Genomic DNA, 24,268 nt, shown 5'->3' with positions numbered 1-24,268 from the left:
ATATTAATACCGAGACAGTGCGACGATTTAAAGTGCAGAGCAATTGAATTAGCCTTTTCCAAGGGAGTAATGAGCAAAGCATCATTATCCTTCAACGGAGGAATCGGTTTCGGCTTCTCTTTCAGTACCTTGGCCAGCCGCCAGAAGGGACGAGAGTAGTCCGGAAGATGTTTAATATCTTTGGAAAATTTTCTATTCAGAATTTTTTCCAGTCTGATTTTTACAATCCGAGATAGTGCTTTGAAAAGAACTTTTCGGCTGTTATTCAGAGTTCGCTGATATTGACGCCTCAGCGAATTTTTTAGAGAAATCAATTGCTTGGTTTTCTGATCAAGTTGAATAAACTTACGTGTGATCGGCACCACCGGAACATGTAGATCCTCAGATTCCTGCACTAACTTGGTAAATCTTTCTAATACACTGTCGACGTCTTCGCAGGTCTCGATGGAAGTGGTATCATCAATGCGGCTTTCGATGTGATTTACCAACCGGTCCCAGTTAGCACGATGAAAGTTTTTGCGGGAACTACGGGAACGAACGTATTCAGCACCGATCTCCAACATCACCGGAAGGTGGTCAGACGATAGTGCAGTTTTTGTTTCCGGAATAGATAAACCGACAACCATGTTTGTCAGAAATAGGTCGAGCGTAGATCCAACACCCGCATGTGAATAAAACGTGGGTTCATCCGGGTTTGCGATGATATAATGTCCACACTGAGCATCTTCATGGAGAATTTTGCCATTTCTGTTCGTCGTTGTGCAGCCCCAGGAACCGGAGCGAGCATTTAAATCACCAGCAATAATAAATTTGGTATTTCTGCGTGTCAGCTTCTGGAGATCATTCTGGAACTGATTGCTCCCGTTAGCACGGGCACTGAACTGCTTAGGACAGTAAACTGTTATAAACACTATTTCACCGATTGATGTTGTAACTATGATGCCAAGCGCTTCGATGGTCGTTGTGTTGAAACTAGGCAGTAGCTTAAAGGGAATCCCTTTACGAATTGCTATCGCCACACCACCCCCTCCGGACGATGTGCGATCTAAGCGGACGAATGTGAAGTCAGGAAGACTGAAGGTATCATTTGGATTTAGATGCGTCTCGGTGATTGCAGCTATGTCGATTTTTTCGGCTTCTAGGAACTCGCTGAATTCCAGTTTTTTTGGTGCCACACTCCTGGCATTCCAATTAAGGACTCGGATTGAAGAACTGTCCATGGTTATAATAAAACTTTATCATTACAGCCACCTGGTCTTGGGCTGAACGGCAAGCACGGGTTTGCTTATCCAATTCAAGAAAAAGGAAAGCTAGTTGATCCATGGAGTACATGCCACCGGATTGGGTAGCACCTGTCACTTGAGCGTATGACCGAAATCCTGGAGGGGTAGGATTAATCGGATTTGGATTTGATAGCTGCGGAGCTGATGGCCGACCGGGAAGTACAGGGTTCAAGGGAGGGAAATCATTGATGTCGAATTCCACCTCCTTTTTGCGTTTCGGTTGATTTTTGTTGGATATTCGTTTACGAAAATCGATGAACTCCTTACGCTTGGGGCACGTACGGCTGGTGGACAAGTGATCACCTCCACAATTGTGACACTTAACTATGTCTATTTCTTCTTCCATCTGGCATTCATCTGATTTGTGGTCAGCACCGCATTTCAGGCATCGAGGACGAATATGGCAGTTTCTGGTTCCATGTCCAAAATTCAGACAATTGGAACATTGCGTGACATCACGATGTACAGGCTTGTACCGCTCCCACTGAACAGCAATATTGTGAAGTGTGCGGAGTGACTTCAGTTCGGCTAAAGTGATTGAACCACGTTTCAAATGGATCAGATACAGCTGGTCGCGATATTTAGCTTCCTTGTTGTGACGCATGATTTTGTAAATTGATTCTGGGACCAATTTTACATTTTCCAGTGCTTGCTTCAACACCTCCACTTCCATTTCAGGCAACCCACGCAACACCACTTTGAACGGCTTGTTCGCAGCGATGTCATGAGTGAAGTATTCCATTTTTCGTAATTCCAGATATTTTTCCACTGCTTTGAAATGACGAATGGAAGGAACGGTGATTTTGTATCCATCAGAGCACAGTCTGATTGATGCTTGAAGGCCTTTGTTAACAAGGTCGGTAATATCCGTGATAAGATGTTCCGATTTTCCTTTCACATAGAACGGGGGAAGTTTCTCTTTCCTTTCTAATCCCTCTTCCGGAAGAATGGAGTACTGGTTGCTTGCCAAAAGCTTCTTGGAACTCGTTGTATCAGTTTCCCCATCGGCTGGGCGTTTTTTAGTTTGCCCTTTCGAAGAGCTCTTTTTACCCATGTCGGGTTGCTTCCTTTCGCGAGACAACGCGACGAGAACGACAACGATTTACTAACGATTTCAAATAAACTAACGGTGGTACACCCGGGAATAAGACACGTCCGAACTTAACAGAAGTACGATCGAGAATGATGAAAGCACGACCTAAGCGTTTGAGGCTTTATACCACGCAAAAGGTCTGCTTCCATTATTGATGACTGCTCTACCTGACGACCAAAGTCCAAATGAAAGCATTGACGACTGCTCCACCTGACGACTGAAGTCCAAATAAGAGTTGCGACCTGAGCGTTTGAGGTTTTTAACTACGCAGAAAGGTGCACTCTCCGAAGCTGCTGGTTGATTAAATCATTCCCACGACATCCGCTTCCATCCAACGCACAAGAAGAAATGATCGATTTTTTTTTTTGCCGAAATTATTCATTTATTGTTTCTCTTTTTTACATATCAGTATAATTTACATTTTAAGTGATACAATTATCAATTTTTCATCTTTGATTAATGATCGATTTTCGACCACGGTTCCTCTTTTATACGCAGTCAGTTGAAGATATGTGCCGGACTACCTCAAAATCGTCGTCCTTGAGCGAAAAACTCAAGCGAAAGTAAAGAGTTTTCCGCGTTGTTTTCAAATTTTGAGAAAACTTTTTTTTGAATTGTTTGTGGTTATCACACTGTTCAAAATATTATCCAAAATTCCTGATCATAATCTGATGTAATAAAACTAACACACTTCAGAAAACTTTTCTTTAGTTTGAGCGAATTCTATCCCTATTTATTACAAAAAAAATGTAAACAAACAATAGAAATAAATTAAAAAAAATGAAATTGTAAAATGATGACGATGTTCTACGTATAACATGTCAAACAATCAAATGAAACCAAAAGTTTTCAACTTATAACGCAAAACATTAGTATTTTTTTATTTTCAGGGGTACCTTTTGGGAAGTGTCAAAACATATTTCTGTATAAAATGTTCAAAACGGATTTGGTAAATTTTTTATCTATAACATGTGGCAATGTATAAGTCATAAATTACAATTAAGAGGATTCAATAAAAGAAAATTTCTTAGAATAAGCTCGGTTTTAGATGTTTGAATTTTGTAACTCGACATTCATAAGAATATAAAAAAAAACATTTGATGAGATTCATAATAACTGATCGGATTCGTCTACTCATACAGTTGTAGTGTATTGTTATGAATAACCAAATTTTTACTACTCGTATTATAGTACCATTTATCTGACTATTAAAGAGTTTTTAAGAGATTATATATATGTTATGTATATATAATCAGTCAACCACACTCAGCATTCACATTTCCGAAAGTTTTGATCAGTGGCAAAAAATAAACAATTTCGCTATAGACGTGAAAAGCAGTTATAGGAGCAATTTTTTTACAAATTGAATGACCTAATTGACCGTCTTAAACAACATGCACAAATACGTCTATTCATATAAGTCGATTAAAAATACTCGTGGTTTACCACCATCCCTTGTTAGCACTCAATCACTAAAAATATTCCGTATTTCCATATATCGGTTCGACATAAAACGTTTTGTGCGACGATTTGTTTAATTCATGTGTCATGGAATTTTGCCCGCTTTATTTTGATACTAAATTCGCCTTAATGCTCGTTCGATTCAAACATTTTAGAAAACTTCAATTTTGAGTTATTTTTGAATATCGCATGCCACTGATAAATCTATCATAAATTATTGAACATATTTCCGATGGTATGTAGAAAAAATTATAATGCTATCTTGAATAAAACAAGAGATATTCACGATTAAGTTCTATCCATTCTTGTGCAGGGTCAATTTTGAAAAGGTGCCCTGTAGTAAAGTAAATCGTATTCACAACCAGAAAAGTATTGTTGGTTAAACTTCAGCTAAATAACACACACTGAATCTTGCAGTAGCTTTCAAACAAAAGTTTGGAAAGTTAAGTCACTGGAAATAACTCAAGTTACACCATTTGCTAGAAAACGGCACGAATTCGTTTATGCACCTACTAGTTATGAAGTAAATGGCTTCATCCCTTGGCTTACAAAGATGAAAACTTTTGTCGATGTGATGATGATGGAAAGTTGGAAAAATGCATAGCATTCGAGAGCAACTTATATCCAGCGTGTATTCCCATTCAAATAATCGCATTATAAACTGGTACACCAGGGATGTTCTTGACTGGGACCTACCAGATCATAGACCAGGAAATTGCAGTTTCATGTCCTGTTTTGAACTGGACCTGAATCTGGACATATTACCGGTCTCGAGCTCAATCACAGAGCCAGTAATATGGAAGGGTCAGATCCAGTTCTAGGATGTGGATCTAGGTCTGGACTTGAACCAGTAATACGGTCAATCCTGGTCAAACTGCTCTTCTGTATTCAAGGGAAATGCACTCAACAGTGTTTAAAATTTCATTTCATCACAGTATTCCGTTATGTCTCTGACAGTCGTTTTTTCGCCCTCCCGACGAATTTTTATCATTTTTACCTATCTCATATAGAAAGGCTATGAAATCACTATTCGACTCAGTTCATTGAGATCACAAAAAGTCTGTGTGTATATGTATGTATGTATATATGCATATATGTATGTGACAAATAATGTCTCAATTTTCTCAGAGACCGATTTTCACAAACTTGGATTCAAGTGAAAGGTCTAATGGTCCCATAGATCGCTTTTGGATTTTTATCCCGATCCGGCTATCGTTTCCGGAATTTCAATTTTCTCGGAAATTTAGATCAATTTAAATCTAAGATGCAAATGAAAGGTCTTCAAATTCTTTAAAAAGTCCCCAAAAAGTTGATCCAGATCCGACTTTCGGTTCCGGAATTACAGCGCGATAAGTGAAAATTTTTCAATTTCGTGAGTATTTTTTCAAAAATGATGTTTAAACGAGGTGCAAATTTTTCTAAAAATTACAGGTAAATTCATCTAGTTTGCAGACCTTGTTAGTAAGTTGATATATAAATCTACTTTGAGATTACTAGTCCTCGGTTTCCGCTTCCGAACGTACTGGTAATAGTGAAGAAAAGTTCCAAAAACGGAGCTCACCCCGATTTCTCAGCAACGGTTAAACCGTATTCACAAATCATGATTCAAAGTAAAGCTCTCAGTGTTTTTCTTGTCATACGTTAAACCTAAGTATTTAGCTTGATCAGACCATGTCAATTCCAAGCCATTCAATTTGAGAATGTTATTATTGTTTGGTTTAAGAAAAGAAGCTCTTGGCTTATGAGGAAAGATAATTAATTGCGTTTTTGTTGCATTAGGTTTAATTTTCCATTTTGACAGATAATCACTGAAAATATTTAAACTTCTTTGTAGGCGACTGCAAATCACTCTTAGATTTCTACCTGTGGCTAACAGACTTGTGTCGTCACAGAATAGGGATTTCTGACAACCAACGGGTAGATTTGGAAGATCAGGAGTGAAAATATTATACAAGATTGGAGCTACGCTCGAACCCTGCGGAACACCTGCTCGTACGGGTAGCAATTCAGATTTACAATTCTGATAGCTAACCTGAAGAGTGCGATCAGTTAAATAATTTTGTATCATTTTGATCAAATTAATAGGAAACTGGAAATCAGCTATTTTTGCTATTAATCCTTTGTGCCAAACACTGTCGAATGCTTTTTCTATGTCTAGAAGAGCAACTCCAGTGGATAACCCAGAAGATTTATTTGCTTTTATCATGTTCGTTACTCTGACAAGTTGATGAGTAGTTGAATGTTCATGACGAAATCCAAACTGCTCTGGTAAAAAAATTGAATTCTCATTTATATGAGACATCATTCTCAACTAGATATTTTTTTCATAAAGTTTACTGATAGAGTAAAAGTAAGCTAATTGGTCGATAACTTGATGTTTCTGCTGGGTTTTAATCAGGTTTGATGATAGAAATTATTTTACCGTTTTTCCATCATTTTGGGAAGTAAGCTAATGAAAAACACTTGTTGAAAACTTTAACCAGGAGTCTCAAGGCAACATCGGGAAGATTTTTAATAAGAATATTAAAAATTCCATCATTACCAGGAGCCCAAATGTTTTCAAGTTTCCTAATAACTGATTTAATTTCATCAAAATTCGCCTCAATAATGTCATCTTGTAATAACACTTGGGTTGAAATATGAACATTTTTCAGTGAGACTTCATTTTCAATAGGACTCACAACGTTCATATTAAAATTGTGAACACTCTCGAACTACTGAGCAAGTTTTTGAGCTTTTTCGCCATTCGTAAGAAGTATTTGATTTCCTTCCTTGAGATCAGGAATTGGTTTCTGAGGTTTCCTAAGAACCTTAGAAAGTTTCTAGAAAGGTTTGGAATATGGTTTAATTTGTTCAACTTCTTTAGCGAAATTTCATTTCGCAAAAGAGTAAATCTATGTTTAATTTCTTTTTGTAAATCCTTAACTATGTTTTTCATAGCAGGATCACGAGAACGTTGATATTGTCGTCGACGAACATACTTCAACCGAATGAGCAGTTGAAGATTGTCATCGATTATAGGAGAATTTAATTTAGTTTGAGCTTTGGGAACTGAAAGATTTCTACCTTCGATAATGTAATGATTCAAATTATCAAGTGCTGTGTCGATGTCCGCAGAATTTTATAAAATAGTTTAATGATCCACATTATTTTCAATGTGAGATCTGTAATCCAACCAATCTGCTCTATGATAGTTGAATATAGAACTAATTTGATTTATTATAGCTTCGTTGGAAAGTCTGAATGTTACTGGAAGATGATCTTAGTCAAAGTCAGCATGTGTAATCGGTTCATTACAAATGTGACTTTGATCCGTTAGAACCAGATCAATTGTAGACGGGTTTTTCACGGAAAAGAAACAAGTTGGATTACTGGGATGAAGAACTCTGAAGTAACCAGCTGAGAGTTGATTATGAAGTATTTTACCATTACTGTTATTTTGCCTACAATTCCACTGGACATGCTTAGCATTTAAGTCCCCTATTACGAAAAGTTTCGGTCGATATCTTGTGAGTTTTTGCAAATCGCCTTTAAAGAAATTTAATTGTTCGCTGGTGCATTGGAATGGCAAATATGCTCCAGCGATGAAATAAATTCCATGAATGGTTTCAACTTCGATTCCCAAGCTTTCAATAACTTTAGTATTGAAAGAAGGTAAAATTCGATGTTTAATTTGCCATTGGACAAAAATGGCAACTCCACCACCCATTCCAGTAAACCTGTCAAATCGATGAACCACATAATGTGGATTACTTTTCAATTTGACATTTGGTTTAAGAAAAGTTTCTGTCACAATGGCAATATGAATTTTGTGAACTTTGAGAAAATTATAAAATTCATCTTCACTCGATTTCAAAGATCGAGCATACCAAAAAAAAGTATTTAAAAATATAAAAAAAAATATTCAAACAATTATTCAACATCACTGTTTAAAAAAATATTCAAATAAAAAAAAATATTCAAATAATTATTTAACATCACTGTTAAATTTTAATTTCATTATAATATTATTTGCAAATTGCCATCCGATTTGAAATGCTTCAAAAAGTGATGAAGTGAAAAAGCTGATCTTGTAGGTAGATCATTTTATTTTCAGTTATATCGCCTAAATCAACTTCATTTAAAGAAGCGAATGGCATTGAAGGAATATCTGTAGGTAGACTGCCATTAGAAGAAGATGATATGGCCGATCTACGTTTTAATAAATTGTTTTCGTTAGAAGATGAACTGCAAGGCGGTCCTGTGTTTTGATTATTCACATTTGAAGAATTAAGTGGTAAATTTCTACTTGTTATACTAGCATAACTGACATTAGAAGAAGATGATGACGAGGTCGATCTACCTGTCAATAAATTGTTTTCGTTAGAAGACGAATTGGCAGGCGTACCTATTTTTTGTTTTAAATTCGAAGAAATAAGTGCCTTAGAAGAATTAGGCGTGGCATTTGTAACGGTTTTTTTGATTTTCAGGTATGTTCTGTAAATCTAAGGTCGTTGATTTGACTTGTTGTCTAAACGAACGAGCGTTTAAAATTTTTTCCCTGACTGGACATTTCAAATAATTGGATTTATGATTTCCATCGCAATTTGAACATGAAAATTTATCAGTGGTTTCATTCTTTGGACAAACGTGATTTGCGATTTACCACAATTCAAGCACCGTATATTCATATGACAATTTTTGGTTCCATGGCCGAAACCTTGGCAACGACGACATTGCGTTAAGTTTGCAATACGATTATGCCGTTTATAATGTTCCCAATGAATTTTAATGTGGGAAATGAAACGTACTTTTTCTTAAGTTTTCAAATTGTTTACATCACTTCGATTGAAGTGTATTAGGTAAAGTTCATGGGAAATTCCAGAGCGTGGTTTAGAAGTACCATTCGCTCTTTTTTCATGGGAAGGGGCAAAACCAAGCAATTCTTTAAGTTCATTTTTAATTTCATCAATACTTTGATTATTTGATAAGCCTTTCAAGACAACCTTGAAAGGTCTGTCTGATTTTATATCATATGAATAAAATTTATGAAGTTTCTCGGACAAATATCGAATAAGACGTTCGTAATCTTCCAATCCATCAACCTCGACATTCTCCTCTTCGTCCGATTTGAAATGAGACTTTTACTTCCGAGATAAAAGTAGAAAGCTCAGTACGAAAAGCTTTGAAGTCGGAAATCATCACCGTCACTGGTGGCATAAATTGTTGTTTCTTCTCAGAACGACAAGCGTCCATTTTGGGAATTTTTGAAGAATTTGCTTCTATGTCGCTACAATCGGATTCAGGAAGAATCTCGTAAATGTAATAACCTGGATAACAACGAATATTAACACTCACAGTCTCTTTCATGGGGAGCAACTTCCACCTGTTTATTAATCCTCTCCCTCTCTCTCACATCAGGATACCACATCCTCCCCTAATCAGCAAAATGAATGTATGTAATGATACAAAAGATATTTCACATAATTATTCTTGGGTTAACGAATCAATGTATCTTTTCGGACGTTTGATTTCCCTGCGGCTCCTCGGTTGCTCGTCAGCTGTGTGATCATCTAATTTCGACAAGGATGCACCCTCTTCCTCCCTTGGTAAAAAGTTATCAGTGACGATGTCATTACCTTCGTTGCGTTCTACATACTTCTTCAGCAATTTAACGTTTCTATCATAAATTTTATTTGTCGTAATATCTTGTAGTTTAGCCCTTCCTGCTCCTGTCACTTGAATAACCTTATGTAATACATTTTTGTAAAAAGTATCGGTTTTATCGCGTTTCTGCTGCATGACAAGCACAGTATCTCCCACTTTGATCTCCGAATCTCGAGCATTCCGGCTCAAATCTGTGTATGTATTGCGTTGGAACTTTGCGTATTTATCGCGCTCTCGTAATTCATCATCGTTAGATTGTTGGTGATCCGTTCTTATATTCGGCAGAAAACTTCTAATAGCTCTTCCAAACATGAGCTCAGCTGGAGGAACTTTAGTTACATGATGTGGCCACGAATTATATGCTGTTACGTAATTTGCCAATGCCTCTTTCCAGTTTTGTTTATTGAGTTTGGCAATCGCTGTAATTTTATTTATTCCCTGCATACTTCGCTCCACTAAACCATTCTCAGTCGGATTCAACGGTGTGCTGTAAATAAACTTGATTCCCCATCTTTCTTTGAGCCAAGTAGAAAGTTCGACACTGTTGAATGGAGGGCCGTTATCGGCTTTCAAAGTTTTTGGAATGTAGTATATGTTGAAAATTCTTCCAAGGGCTCGCTTCACTGCTTCCACATCAGTCTTTTCCATGGGCACTGCGACTAGAAACCTAGAATAATTATCCGTCAAAACCAACGCTTTCCAGTTATGACTGTCTGAGGCCGTCGAGAAATCCATAGAAACGTAATCCCAAGGGTTTTTTGGAAGTTCCGTCAGTGTGATAGGTAGCGGGTAACTATTTGCAATAACCAATTGACATTCGGGGCAGCTAGCAACAAAATTTTCAACATCCCGATCCATTCTCGGCCACCATAAGCCTTGTCTCAGAAAATTTTTCATCGTAGACATCCCAGGGTGACTTCGATGGGCTAAATGGAGTGCTCTATTTCGCAATGCTGACGGCAAAACCATTTTCTCCTGCTTCATTAACAATCCACCTTGCAAATAAAGGTCTCCTTGGAAGGCTTGATATTTCGCAATAGTTTCTGGCCATTTCTCAGTTTTCTCCATCCATGTAATGACTTGCTGAAGTTCTTCGTCCTTAGACAAACCCTCTTTCACATTTGCATTAGTCAATGCTAGAAGTTGACTATTAATGCTGCTCGGGTCAGCTTCGACAGAACACAACTCAAAGGATTTTTCGAATTCTCCAAACTCTGGATCATTTCGCTTAGTACAAATCCTGGAAGGAGCGTCGGCGATGTTGTCTTTACCTGCAACGTGTTCGAATTCATAACAAAAATGATCCATTCTCATGAGCCAACCTTCTGCCCTAGACATTATCCTTTTGCCAACATCCTTGCGATACCTATTTTTGGTCATGAACATCAAAGCTTCACTATCAGACCTCAGCGTGAACTTACGACCAAGCAGATAGTATGCAAATTTTTCCATCGCCCAGACGATGGCAAGTGCTTCGCGGTGCAATTGAGGATATCTGGATTCTGTAATCGTCAGGCTCTTCGATGCGCAGGCAATAATACGAAATTCTCCTGAACTTTTCTCTTCTTGCACTAACACTGCCCCAAGGCCCCAAGGTGAGGCGTCGGTATACAGTATAATTTTATCTTTTCCACTGAAGTAGCCTCTTTTAATCAAATCGAATTCCGCGGCCTGCTTTAGCTCGTCAAATGCCAATTGATGAATTTTCTCCCATTTAAAACTAATTTTGGTTGTTAGCAACTCGCGCAACGGCTTTGTTTTGTGCGAGAAATTAATAATGAAAGGACTGATAAACGTCAAAAGACCCAAAAAGCTTCTCAGTTCCGAAATATCCTTTGGTCTTTCAAAGTACTTGATATCTGAAAGCTTTTCTTTCATAGGCAAAATACCAGTGCCGTCTATAGTGAAACCCAGAAAATCCACAGTCGTTTGATCGTACATTGACTTACTTTCATTGATAGTGAGATGATTTTGCTCCAGTACTTTTTTTACAGCCATGACATTTTCTCTTAGCTCGGCCAAAGACCTTCCGTGAATCAAAATGTCATCTAAGTACACGATCACATTCTTGCACCCCGCTAACAGTTTCTCCATGATTTTTTGAAATAATTCGGGCGCACACGACAACCCAAACGGTAACCGCTTGAACCGCATCAATCCATTTGCAGTCATGAAGGTCGTCAGATGACGAACTTCTTCATGCAGCTCGATATGAAAATATGCATCTTTGAGATCTAATTTCGTGAAAAAAATCGACCCCTCACCATTGGGAATATCTGACCAAATTCTCTCCAACGTAGGCATGGGATACGGTTCACGAATTAAGGCTTTATTGACTTCTCTGTAGTCCACTACGATTCGAAAATCATCCGTTCCTTTAGGTACCAACACGAGAGGGGACACATGAGTGATAACGTCGTTTTCCTTATCAGCTCTCTCAATTATACCTTTTATTTCCAACATTCGCAGTCTCGTATTCGTGGCGCTTTCAAAAGCCTTCGGGATATTGTATCTTATTATCTGTTTTGGTGCCACCGATTCATCCACCTTGAACTTCACTCCTTCAATTGGGATTTTGGGAAATTCTTCCACTAGCTCTGACCTATTTACCATTTCGGTCAAATTAACGCGTACATCGTTCGAGCTCTGCCCAATATGAATCAAGTTCATGTTTCTTGCTGTTTCGTAGCCAAGCAGAGACAATTGGGTACCCTTTACAACGAAAAATTTTGCCAGTTGCACAGGCGAACAATTGTTTGCGATTCCAATAAATGCTTTGAAGGAACACTCGACTTCTAAAGGATACTGACTCGCATAACTTTTCAATACCTCTTCTGGGTGAATAACCAGATCCTGTATAACAGTGCGGCAGTTGCGTTTTATCGCTCTCCATTCTTCACTTGTGATTGTATTAACGGCAGAACCAGAATCCACCATGAATTTCAACTCCTCGGTACCAATTATGCAGCGAACGAATCGTGGGTCCTCGATGACTCTGTCTTTTCCCACACCTCCAGTAATTAACTGTGAAAATTTATGTACCAAAGAAGAAAAAAAAACAGAATTAAATGACCCATTTATTTTATTTTATTTTTATCCTAGTTTTATCTAAAACAAAAGTGAATGAACAGTTCGATATCTAATTATCTACCTGATTGATTTTGTCAACCTCGCTTTTAATCGCATTCTCTCGTTTATTAGACGTCGCATAGTCTGGCGGAGGAGAACAATATTTTGCAAAATGACCAAAACGCTTGCAAGCAAAACAGCGCACACGAAATGCCTTGCATTGTCTCGGACCGTGCTGTTGTCCACACTTTTTACAATTAAATCCAGTCGGCTCGTCCCGGTTGACTCGCTTCTGTGAATCCCAGCGGCGATCTTGCATTCTGTTTGTGCTGCGATATGGTTCAAAACGTCTGTCGGTCCATGCTGGTTTAGCTGCCTGCTGAAATTTTGAGAACTTCACTGCATTCACCGACTTAACTTCGGTTTCTTCCATCGATTCCCGCTCCGGATTGCTAACACTTTTGGCGTCTCTAACTCGATTTTTATCGTCCTCTGTCTCAGCTCGAATATAATCCAAGTGCTTGCCGTGATCAATGATTTTCTCCAAACTGTTGTTAAATACATTCGATATTTCGTAAAGCTTCTTAGAGATATCCGGGATTGATCTTCTAACAACAGCTTGAATAAATTCTTCCTCCCTTTGTCCAATACTGAACTCGCAGAACTTCGCTTGATTCTCGAGCCTCAATATCCAGTCGACAAATGGCTCAGTCGTTTTCATGCGCATTTCTCTGAATTTCATTCGTTCCTTAGATACGTCACAAGTGCCATTGAAATAGTTGTTGAGCGCTAATATCGTTTCACTGTATACATTACCCGAATGATTCACTATGAGTTTTTCTTGCAATTCAATTATACTGAGGAGGTAATCTCCTGCAAAAATCTTCAATCCAGTTAACTTCGTGATCGGGTCGACGAGAGTTTTACAAGAAACGATCCGTTCGAACTGATCGCGGAAGCGAATCCACTCTGCTTTCCGCTCAGTTATTGGCAACGATTCCGCAAATGGCTTCAACGGCCATGAACCTAAATAGATTTGTGTTTTTAGGTACACCTATTTAAAGGAGCGAAAAAAAAAAAAAGAAGAAACTAACCTGCAAGCCATTTTGCTCTTGCGTTTTCATCAAGTACTGGAGGGTTTACCCCGCTGGTAGTAAAATTTTCTATGGCCAGTTTTCGCGGATTGGCAGTCTGAACCGATCGAACAATATCACCTTGGCCTTCACTAAGATCATCTTCTGAATCCTCAGATGGATAAATCGTTGACTCTTTCCAAAAACCACTCATTTTTGCAAAATAAAACTTCAAAACTCGAGCGCTTGCGGCTTGTCCTGATGCGAAAAATGGCTTATGAAGAGAGAAAAAAAAAAGAAAAGAGCTAACCGATGCTGCGTTCAGTATTGCTTTCTCTTTTTCGCTCACTCAGGTGTTACAGGGTGTTACTAGTTTCGCAAGCGGCAAACGGAAAAATAATGTACTCATACTGTGAAATGTTGTGCACGGAGAGAAAAAAAAAAAAATCACCGAACCAAAACAAATCACCTGATCATAAATCAAACTAAATGGAATTTAATGTTCGATCTATCTGAGCATAGCTACTGAGTACTTATTCATTTATTTATTATAATAGTGATTTTCTTTGTGAATTCTTTACACATTTTCGCTATCAGTTCTGTTGCTCTGAGCAAAATACTCGACTAAAAAGAAATTCGAAAATATAAAAATATATTCAGTTGCCATTTGCTTTCTTTCTTTTTTTTTTTTTTTTTTTTTTTTTTTTTTTTTTTTCAGTAGTATTTATTGGTCTTGGGCTATACCCGGCTCAACAGATACTTTTCTTTCGTCATGAGCTATACTCGACTGAAAGAATAACTGGCCATGGGCTATACCCGACTCAGCATAAATTCTCGAACTATTTCGTTGGCTGGCCTTGGGCTTCACCCGACTCAGCAGAATGTGTTTGTATTTTCACTCAAAAGGAATTACTGGCCATGGGCTATACCCGACTCAGCATAAGTTCCTAAACCATTATCACTGGCTGGCCTTGGGCTTCACCCGACTCAGCAGAAACTTATTTGTATCTTATGGCACACGCAGATAAATATCGGTCTGAAAACAAACGTTAGATAATTTTTAGGTTGCCTGAGCTTCTAAACTAGCTTTTAGTTTACTTTAAACAAATATTATTCTTGACCGTCCTTTACTTTGTCAAACCCAAATTTAATTTTTAAAACTTAAAACCAACTCAATTTCTCTGAGTGTATAAGATCTTTTCCGTCATTTATTCATCTTTCACCATCTTGCTTCAACTTACCCACTGGCCTCTCTTTCACTCCTTTTCTCCGGAATCATCACTAACATTAGAAATATTTTTAGTAATCCGATTCGCGCTATCACAGATTCTTCACAACACTCCATTAAATACCGATCCTCGTAAATTAGAAAAACACTCTCCTGGCAGGATCGCCAATGTAATAACCTGGATAACAACGAATATTAACACTCACAGTCTCTTTCATGGGGAGCAACTTCCACCTGTTTATTAATCCTCTCCCTCTCTCTCTCACATCAGGATACCACAGTAAATATTGTTAGACGGCATAGAATCAACGGAAGGGAAATCCGTCCGTTGTCTTTTATTTTTACATTCAGATTCTATAAGATCGTGAATGTTATTAGAAAAAATGTTGAATAACGGATTGTGATTTATTCCGTATTGAATTATTTTTAGTCTTAGGCTTGTTGCCTTTCCGGTTGGACGCAGGCATTTTTGAAATGAATGAAATTTTAAATTAAAATAACCAGGCTAAATTTGTCTTCGATTAGACTCCTAGTTTGGAAAAGTCTTGATAAAGACTGATTAAATCGAATAAAAGTTCTTTGAATAGCTAGCCTTAGAAAAGACTGATTAATTTCATAGTCACTCTAATATCACTCTTTGTATCACTTAGTCACTCTAATATCACTCTTTGTATAGCCTTGAGAAAGGCTGACTAATTGTTAGTCTTTAAAAAGACTGTTAGTGTTTCAGGTAGCCTTGAAAAAGACTGAAGCCTTGAATCAATGAAACTCTAGGTAGCCAGAAAAAATTTCCAGGAGCCAAGAGCTATACGTGTGCGGTGCGAACGACTGTTCAACACCGACTGATGACAGAATCTTCTAGTGATGTTTCTGAGAATATAGGTAATATGAGAAAAGCATCATTACACCACTAGGTGGATTAAAAAAGGTTTTTATTTTGCCAAGCCGCGTAACGAAATATTCAAATTCCATAAAGTGGAAACCCCAAACAGTTTTTCAAATTAAAAAAAAAAATAGTAGGAAAAGAACAAAACAGCACAATAAAAATGTTTTTTTTTGGATTTATTAATTCATTTTTCATCAAAACATTCTACTAAAACACTAGAATAAAGAATCCTTTTGTAAGAAGCAAAATAAACACTCTATCATTTTCCTACACATTGCTTACGGGTTTCTTCCAGTTCCTAGTTCATGGTCATTTGTTCAGCAGTTCCATGCTGAAGAATTTTTGAGACGGGTGTAAACAATGCATTCTAACGAAAATTTCAGTAAAATTTTGTTGATTTCGATCTAACAAGTGTCATAATAATTATAGACTCACTGTTTGGGTGCTAAAGTTCAGTAGGCAATGTACATCAATTACAGAAATCACATAAGTGCAACCAAATCATGATAACAAAATGTGAATTGACTTTTATGTAATTGAATTGTACGAAGTTGAATTCTTCCAGCATGAAGAATTTTTTTCATTGGAAGTGCCTAATTGTTTCCAATTTTAAGATAGGTAATCAGATTCATTTTTACTGTTGGGTATTATGCAAAGGTATTTTGCACAGGTTTTTAATTGATCCGCTGTCGCCACAGTTATTTCACAGAATCACAACGTTATTGAACTCATTTCCAGTCATGTGTCCATGATTGGAAATAGCTCTGGTCAGGCCTGTAGAGCCCCGAAATCAATCTCATACCGTTGTCCCATTCCGTTCAACTACGTGCCTTCCATGGTACCAATTACGACGACTGATTTGAACATTCACCGGTTGCAATCATGCGGTACCGGCTCCAAATTATTGCAGTTTTCCTCCGACAAAATAATGTCCGCACCAGAACTGTCCGTGCGGGGTGACAGGGTGGCAAATGCAATGGGAAGGTGTGAGGTCTAATTTCATTCAGACTGATTCTGATTTTCTTTTCTCTTTCTATTTCTCTCTTTCATACTTCAAACTTTCGACTATGCGCCCCATCCTACAGAACAACGGCGCTCAGCAGCTGGCATCGGAAGCGACTGTTTACATACAATTAGAGGATGTTAACGACGAAATTCCGCTATTTACCGAACGTGAACAGGAAACGGTACTCGAGGGGGAACCGATCGGCACAAAAGTGACGCAGGTGAACGCCATCGACAAGGACGGAACATTCCCAAACAATCAGGTGAGTGACATCCAGATTAAATGGTTGTGTGGTTTGAGCAAAAGTGTACCTCTTGGTTCTGTCATCTATCAAAAAAAAAAAGAAAAGGTTCCTATCTATTTTGTAATTGATACATTTGTTCTTAGCAAATCATAGCAACACTGAAGTGAAAGTTATGGATTAGACCAAACAAACATTCCCACTGAAAAATGGCAGATTTTGTGGATTGATGAGCAAAACAGCTGAGATTAATTTGAGCGTGGTTATCCTTCATTTTGCCTTCGGCTGGATTCATTCGCAATTTCTTGTGCGGGATGATGAAAAATTTCAACACTTTCGTTACTCATCTGTCATGTGTAAATTTATTCGGTTGCGAACAGAAGAGATAAAAAGAAATTCAATTTGACAGGTTTTGGCTTATTGCTTTCATTCAACTGTTTCCAAATTGGTTTGTGCTCCCTCACTATAAATAATAACTCGTTGAATTGATTATTTCGGATAAATTTGCTGTTTCCGATGAAATATTTCGGAGATTACTATTAATGTTATTTTGATTGGACCTGCAGCAATTGGGATTAAACTTTGGCGAATAACACCCTCACGAATGACTGGGACAAATTATTGTTTCTGCATTGGAAATCCACATGAAAACCTTCATTCCACTGGTGTTGTATAAATCACGTATCGATCTTCGATGCCAGCATAGCTTTTATCGTCGAATGCTGCAAGTAGAAGCAGATTCTCTGTTGAATTTTTATTGGTTTTCTTGCTACTCGAAATGCTGCCGAGAGCCAACGAAGCGTGCAACTTGCACTTTTTGTCAGATTTCTGTCTTGGCTCCATCGACCGGAGGCACCACTGGCGGGAAATTTGCTATTGATTCTCCCGTTTCCGTTCCGGTATCGGGGAAATACTATCGCAAATAAATTCCACTTGATTATTTAATCTTGCATCCCAACCGGCGCACTTGTCTTCAACTCGACCCGATTGCTGTGCTGGCTGGCCGGGCAGGCGAATGACGAAGGGAGCTCGAGTCTGGTATTGAGTGGTTCGATTCTCGAAGAAAATGTGCCTTCGGTGCCCGCCTTCCTGCCAACGTCGGCCTCGCTATCCGCTGGGTTTGGGTGGCAAAACTGACAGCTGTCTGGCGTTTGCAACGGCACTTTTCATCGCGAGCTGGTGAAAAGTTGGAACAATTCAAACCACCAGGAGAGCGTAACCGCGTGGAATGAAATTAAAATTTCAGATAAAAGAACGAACCCGTCGGGAGGAAGAAAACTGCTGAGTGCAATTGTTCGAATCGTATCGCGTTGATAAGTTTTTTTTTTCAAATCCGACCGAACTTTTCCATAGCCAGAAGATTAAAGAGTATTTAATCCCTCGAGTAAAACGATGTATCGATGTTTTAAAGCTTTGCATCAAATTTAAACGCCAAAGCTAGCGAAGCCCATTCTCTACCAATGTTTCATGTAATTAAATCTGTGCCTGAAAATAGCGGGCATTATTTCCATGAAATTTTCAAATTCAGCAACAAAAATGTGCAACATTCTACCGAATGAAACTGGGATACGATATCCCAAATTGGCGTTCATTCTGCAAACAATGGCGCCAGTTATGGCACCGAACGAAGTTGGATTTAATTACCAAAAGTTGAAATTCTCCCCCCGGTATTCAAAGCTAGTAACGGTGAAGACCACATTGTTGTCATCATCCTGCGTAATAATGGTATCCATTGACGTTTCCTGGAAGTTGCTCAAGGTAGTAGTAAACTTGTTTAAATGACAATTATTTTCAATTCCTTCCGACAACTCTCACCTTAATTAGCCTAGGAAGTTGACTTAATCGGACCGTAATTGTGGTAGTAATAAATTTGCCCTTTCCTTGGTAATTAAAGTTTAATGGCGATTTCATACCTGCGCTACTGGAAAGAAGTAATGTTCCGGTGGGAAACTTTTCCTTCAGCGCAAGTGAATCGCAGCGAAAGAACGAAGAACATACGCTAAATCTTACGAGAAATAAATTATCACTCAGTTGCACCGTTCAAATTGGAATCTGTCCTGTCGCCAGCGGACGGTTGCTAAATTGACTGCCACTTGGGACCAAATTTTGTCTTAAGCGATAAGTGCATCGATGAACTTATGATCCTATTAGTGCCGGTAACCATTCTTTTCGATTTTTGCAGGTCTATTACTACATCGTTGATTCACCTCGCAACGAAGGGAAGGATTTCTTCGAAATCAATCTTCAGAGCGGTGAAATATTCACCAAAGTGGTGTTCGATCGCGAGAAGCAGGGAGCCTATGCTCTGGAGGTGGAAGCCCGCGATGGAGCTCCGTCGGCGCGTCCCAACAGCAACCAGCAGCCCAATTCAGGTAGGTCCACTAGGATTATCAATACTTTGTCTGAAAACTGGAAATCATTACCGTCTGCTGTAAAGATCTAAAATTCGTTAATAGATAACTCGATGAAATGTGAAAAGTTTTCAGTACCTACGCGCAGTTTAACATAATCCGAACCTGAGAACATTTCTTCGCCTTTTCGCCATCCATCGCCGTATGGAAATTAATATTGCCTTAATGTTATTCTCAACACATAGCAAGTCACCCGTCATCCGACAACCGACCCGAGGAAAATTATATGAAAAGTAATAATGTCGACCATTTCTCACTGTTGGGATCATCTTCCCGTCCACGGGGGACTCGGTCAACCCTTCCGTCTTACGGTCATAAATGGGTGGAACAACGAGTCAACCGAACCTGGGACACTCTCATCTTGTCTTACGGCATCTTGTTAGAGCGTCGTTTATCCTAGGTTTCGTCCTCACTGACCTCGGTGTGAGTTTCATTAATACCATTCGGGAAAGAAAGGATTTCTGTCCTTGTACTGCACTCTAATTAGCTCATTGTGCCGATACTTCGAGCATCGGAGCTTAATTTGTTTTTCCGTCATCGGGAACAATTTGTCATGAATGGTAAAGCCCAGGATGCATGTTTCGCATCAGGACCATGCAGGGTCAGAAGAGGAGGGAGGGAAGACAAAAGAATCAATTTCGGTCCCTTTTCTGGCTCGAGTTTGATGGCCGTGTCTCGACCGTTGTTCGTTCGTTGAATATCGCTTGGGAGCACCCGGTAATGGCCGCCGGATGACGAGGGCAACGGTAGGCTTGTAGGCAGTGAATTTTATTCAATTTGTAGCTGTGTTCATTAATTGTTGGGCTGTTAGTGAAAATTGACTGGATGGATGTCATGCGGGGCGAAGAAGTGTACGAGTTGTACGGCAGCGACGAGGGAGTCTGGCTTGATTAAAAAACATGACCATTGTTCGCTGCCTTGATCCTAATGAAGTTGTTTAGTTAAGTTATTCAGCGTGTATAGCCCGATTATTTGAATGGGCGCTTAAGGAGAGCATCTAAATTCGTCTGGACTGCTATATTCTATTACGTATATTAAAATAATTATTTGTGCATAAAAATAAGTATTTGTTGCGTAGAGAGTATGGAAGGATAACCTAAGCTAGATATGTTGTAGCACAAGGATTTGCTCATCAAAACATTGTAACTGTTCTAAATTAATACAGATTTGCCGTTGAATTCGCAAAACGTGCGCTCAGCAAAGCTCTTTCGATACAGAATAAGAAGATGTTTCAAAGTGAGCAGTTTACTACTTATACGTAGTAACTCCCAAAATCATGATAGGCGGTACCCTGATCGATCCAAGTTTCACTTGTAAGAATATTTGTAGTTAGTTGGGGATAGTTTAAAGACCATTCGCAGTATGCGTTTTCTTATTTTCTTACAGTTCGATGCATTTATTTAATTGATTTTCCAGCTTCTTGATATCGTCGAAAAGGAATTCTTCGGAAAGTCAGCAAAATACTTTCCCCAGTCAAGGAATCCAAATCAATCGAATAAAGTGAATGAGGAATCAATTGAAATCCTAAATCGTTAACTTTGGGTGTGGTTCTGATGCTTATGTTTATCGGGGTATTATGCTGTAAAACCATTAAATTGTTCTCGCTTTATGTGAGGTAGATTCGCAGCGATTGCGACCTAGACTTTCTTCAATGAGACGCAGCAACACTCGTAGTTGATGGTCTTTAATTGTTTGGGTTAGTCCATGAAAAGTTTGCCTTGACAATCCCAGAAACCCTATAAACCTTTTCCGTCCCACTGAACCTCTCTAGACCGCTGCAAAACACTCATGTCTGATTGAGTATATTGCAGAGAACTCATTCTGTTCTTCAGCGAGTAATAGAGGATTCATGTTTCATGAACAGTTACCAATCGATATCAAAATTACACTTTAGTCAGCATCAGTATGGCAAAAATCGCATCCGATGGGCGCTCGCGTTCGAGTTTTTGATCCGAAGTCAGCTTTCACGGCACCCGGTGGCAGAATAATAAAGGGTGATTTTTTAAGAGCTTGAGAACTTTTTTAAACAATAAAACGCATAAAATTTGCAAAATCTCATCGGTTCTTTATTTTAAACGTTAGATTGGTACATGACATTTACTTTTTGAAGATAATTTCATTTAAATGTTGACCGCGGCTGCGTCTTAGGTGGTCCATTCGGAAAATCCGCTTTTTTATCGACAAATTTTGTTCAGCGATGAGGCTCATTTCTGGTTGAATGGCTACGTAAATAAGCAAAATTGCCGCATTTGGAGTGAAGAGCAACCAGAAGCCGTTCAAGAACTGCCCATGCATCCCGAAAAATGCACTTATTGGTGTGGTTTGTACGCTGGTGGAATCATTGGACCGTATTTTTTCAAAGATGCTGTTGGACGCAACGTTACAGTGAATGGCGATCGCTATCGTTCGATGCTAACAAACTTTTTGTTGCCAAAAATGGAAGAACTGAACTTGGTTGACATGTGGTTTCAACAAGATGGCGCTACATGCCACACAGCTCGCGATTCTATGGCCATTTTGAGGGAAAACTTCGGAGAACAATTCATCTCAAGAAATGGACCGGTAAGTTGGCCACCAAGATCATGCGATTTGACGCCTTTAGACTATTTTTTGTGGGGCTACGTCAAGTCTAAAGTCTACAGAAATAAGCCAGTAACTATTCCAGCTTTGGAAGACAACATTTCCGAAGAAATTCGGGCTATTCCGGCCGAAATGCTCGAAAAAGTTGCCCAAAATTGGACTTTCCGAATGGACCACCTAAGACGCAGCCGCGGTCAACATTTAAATGAAATTATCTTCAAAAAGTAAATGTCATGTACCAATCTAACGTTTAAAATAAAGAACCGATGAGATTTTGCAAATTTTATGCGTTTTATTGTTTAAAAAAGTTCTCAAGCTCTTAAAAAATCACCCTTTACTTCCATCTGCCAAATCTCGATCAAACTATAGTGTGCACGTTCTGTACTTACCCTTGTGTTATCTGTTAATTCGTACACCTTCAATTATTATTATTTTCTGAACAATTGCTCCCAACTGCATTATAATGCTTCTTAGATCACTTTGATTCCGGATATAAATTTGGTATTCGAGGTTTTATTTCTAATTGCAGTTTCATCTTAATTCGGAAATCTTTCTGTCCGCGAGAGTCCGGGTTTAGTTTTCGGGATTTCAGCAAATTTTCACGTTTCAAGTATTTCTGAGCCATCTGACATCAAGCGAAAAGTTCGAATTTGGAAATTTGACGCACCGAAACTTGGCTTCATGTAGGCGCAGAATAGTTATGTTCAATTTTACTATCAAAAACTCCTTCTTCTTTCTTCAGAAACAAACTGAACGGAGAAAGATATCGCTGTTCAAACCGACCGGTTTAAATGATAAAACGTGGTCCACTTTTCTATCATTTCTTATTGCGCTTTAGACGGAACTAAACGTTACGACAGTGATTTTTCTTATCGTACTCAGCAAAAAAAAATGAAATTTACAGGTGATGCAAATTTTACAGTTCATAAATAAATAGCTGAATTTTACCCGTATATATCAAATATATGTCAAATATACTCCACCTTTCAAGCAAACTTACTTGTTCCAGCAATTTAAAATATATCAGAATGCAATTAACTTATGTTCCAGCAATTGTATAAGTCATTTTAGATGTACACTCCAAAAAATTTTGAATTTTACAGGTGACTTAATCCCTCATACGATGTAATTCAATGAGACCTAATTTGTCAAATAACGGAAAATTTTATTTGTAATGACTTAGTGTTAGATAAGCTTGAATTTTACTGGTTTCAACTGTAACTTGCGTTCTGCTAGCAGGTTCGACTGCATAAATTTAAATGCACCTTTTACTAGCCAAGCAGATGCATGCTTCTGTGGCTCAGTCGATTAGCAGACGTAAATGCGATCCAATGATTCTCGGTTCAAGTCGCGGTGGTTGCAATCAGTATTTTTTTTATTTCAATGAATTTCATGTATGGAGTCTTAGACAAAATATTAAATGTTCTTCGACGTAAATTTGCGTGAACTGCGATGCTCCATTTATGTGCATCTAATAAGATGTGAAATCACAGGGTTTTTTTTCAAGTGTGTACGAATATGTCGGTCTCAGAAGACACGATTTTTTAACGTAAAGTAACGAACTGTAGGTAAAAATTTTTGAAAGATTTTCTACTCAAAAAAACATGGCACTGAATCTAATAATGCTATCCTCGCTAAATGATTAAAAAATTTATTTACAAACATATTTATAAAGGGTGATTTTTGTTAGGTATAGGATTTGATCTAAAACAACGCTGAAATTTGAAAAATTGATGAAATCTGTATTGAAATTGATAGAACGATCAATATAATTTGAAGTTAGAAGATGATTTCATGCAAATGTTGGCCGCTGCTCCGGTTTAGATAGACCGCAAGGTCTAATTTTGGCACACTCTCTTCAACATATACCGGCCGGTATTTCACGAATAAATGCTTCAATATTGGTATTTCAGTGCGTCAGTCGTTGCTGGTTTATCCTTGTAGACCGTGAGCCATCGGTAGCGCTCGCCATTCACAGTAACGTTCCGCCCATAATTCACACAAAACAGTGACTTTTTTGGGATGCATTGGTACACAGAAAATAATCATGAATTTTACAGGTGACGCAATTCTACAACACATAGCTAGGTAATTTTTCAAATGACGCAATATTTTACTTGTACAGAATTTTACAGGCTCCGAATGAAATTTGCACTCGGCTACCAAGTACCGCTGTATGGATTTATATGTATCATTTATTCAACAAGCAGATATCGGCTTCTATGGTTTAGTCGATTAACTGACGTGCTTTGTGATCTAATATTTCTCGGTTCAAGTCGCGCTGTAGAAAT

At 38.3% G+C, this 24,268-nt stretch overlaps 2 protein-coding genes across 2 annotated transcripts in view; one reads left to right on the top strand and one right to left on the bottom strand.

Moving 5' to 3' along the window:
* Positions 1-24,268, top strand: part of LOC131431100 (neural-cadherin-like) — a 189,182-nt gene that overhangs the window by 63,087 nt on the left and 101,827 nt on the right. Inside the window, exons 9-10 of the mRNA XM_058596598.1 lie at positions 16,825-17,007; positions 19,169-19,358. Of these exons, the coding sequence (XP_058452581.1) occupies positions 16,825-17,007; positions 19,169-19,358 (373 nt within the window). The remainder of the gene's footprint in view (positions 1-16,824; positions 17,008-19,168; positions 19,359-24,268) is intronic.
* Positions 12,560-13,929, bottom strand: LOC131431101 (uncharacterized). Its single transcript, XM_058596600.1, has 2 exons — positions 13,647-13,929; positions 12,560-13,578 (listed from the first exon to the last, which is right to left on the bottom strand). The coding sequence occupies exons 1-2, from the start codon at positions 13,837-13,839 to the stop codon at positions 12,623-12,625; spliced, it is 1,149 nt and encodes a 382-aa protein (XP_058452583.1). The 5' UTR covers positions 13,840-13,929; the 3' UTR covers positions 12,560-12,622.

The sequence above is a fragment of the Malaya genurostris genome, chromosome 2 (assembly GCF_030247185.1).
Source record: "Malaya genurostris strain Urasoe2022 chromosome 2, Malgen_1.1, whole genome shotgun sequence".
NCBI lineage: Eukaryota > Metazoa > Arthropoda > Insecta > Diptera > Culicidae > Malaya > Malaya genurostris.
This window is presented reverse-complemented; position numbering and strand designations above follow the sequence as displayed.

Excerpts from the sequence above, each read along its gene's own strand:
- LOC131431101 (XM_058596600.1), bottom strand. The coding sequence starts at position 13,839 with ATGAGTGGTTTTTGGAAAGAGTCAACGATTTATCCATCTGAGGATTCA. Across the intron at positions 13,579-13,646 it reads AAGAGCAAAATGGCTTGCAG|GTTCATGGCCGTTGAAGCCA; the intron begins GTTAGTTTCTTC and ends AAATCTATTTAG.